Here is an 898-nt window from a genome sequence, read left to right on the forward strand (position 1 = left end):
CTGACGGGCAGACACCCCACCATTGGGTGCGGCCCCCTCTTTCTCTTGGGGTGAGGACTCCCCCAGAACTGAGCCACTCAGTGGGGGTTTGAGTGACCCCACCAGCATTGTACCCCACCTCACCCCAAGAGGAAGAGGGGGCCGCACTCAATGGTGGGGTGTCTACCCGAACCCGTCAGTAGTACTGAGGCCGTTACCGAGTCAGCTGACGGGTAGATACCCCCGTCGCGTGTGGCGCCCTCCCTCTCTTGGGGTGCAATACTACGATGCCGCTGGGGTCACTCCAACCCCCAGAACTGAGCCTCTACTTTAGTCAATCCTCTTTGGTGATTACCGTATAACTGTGTCTATGTATGTCTCTTGTATTTATGTAGTGCTTGCTAGGACAACGATCTTCAGTAAGTCAGAACAACAATAATAGAGCAAGTATTAACTCTGAAATCAATTGGCATAATCGTTGCTGTTTCTACAGATCACCATGGACGATTTGCAAAACTATAAACTGCAGCTTCAACAAGTAAGTCTCCTCTTTTAATCATATTTTTTTCATAACCTTGACTTAGATCCTTTGATTGTTAAATGGGAATGGAGTTCACATGGAATTTAGTTATTTTGGTTTTTATTTCTTTTGGATATTTTTCCTAGGTTGAAGCTGCATTAACGACTGATCCCAGTAATGAGGAATTGTTGAAGTTGAAAATCGATTTGGAAGAGGTTATTGAGTTGACACATGACCTCATCAAGTCTCAACAGCACGAGAAAAGGCAGAGCAATGGCATGGACGCTAAAGATCCTATTCTTCTAGCTGTTTTGGCGAATAAGTGGAAAGTTGGAGACTCTTGCATGGCACCTTGGAGTGAAGATGGAAAGTGAGTAATTTATGCACCTGCTACAACTC

The 898-nt window shown here is 45.8% G+C and overlaps 1 protein-coding gene across 1 annotated transcript in view; it reads left to right on the forward strand.

The window, feature by feature from the left end:
* Positions 1 to 211: 211 nt before the first annotated feature.
* Spf30 (Splicing factor 30) overlaps positions 212 to 898 on the forward strand; it is a gene marked incomplete in the record, with an annotated part of 3,500 nt that continues 2,813 nt past the window's right edge. The window contains 2 exon segments of the mRNA XM_011311631.1: positions 212 to 517; positions 646 to 869. Coding sequence (XP_011309933.1) covers positions 479 to 517; positions 646 to 869 — 263 coding nt within the window.

Source organism: Fopius arisanus, unplaced genomic scaffold, assembly GCF_000806365.1.
Source record: "Fopius arisanus strain USDA-PBARC FA_bdor unplaced genomic scaffold, ASM80636v1 scaffold00091, whole genome shotgun sequence".
Classification (NCBI taxonomy): Eukaryota; Metazoa; Arthropoda; class Insecta; order Hymenoptera; family Braconidae; genus Fopius; species Fopius arisanus.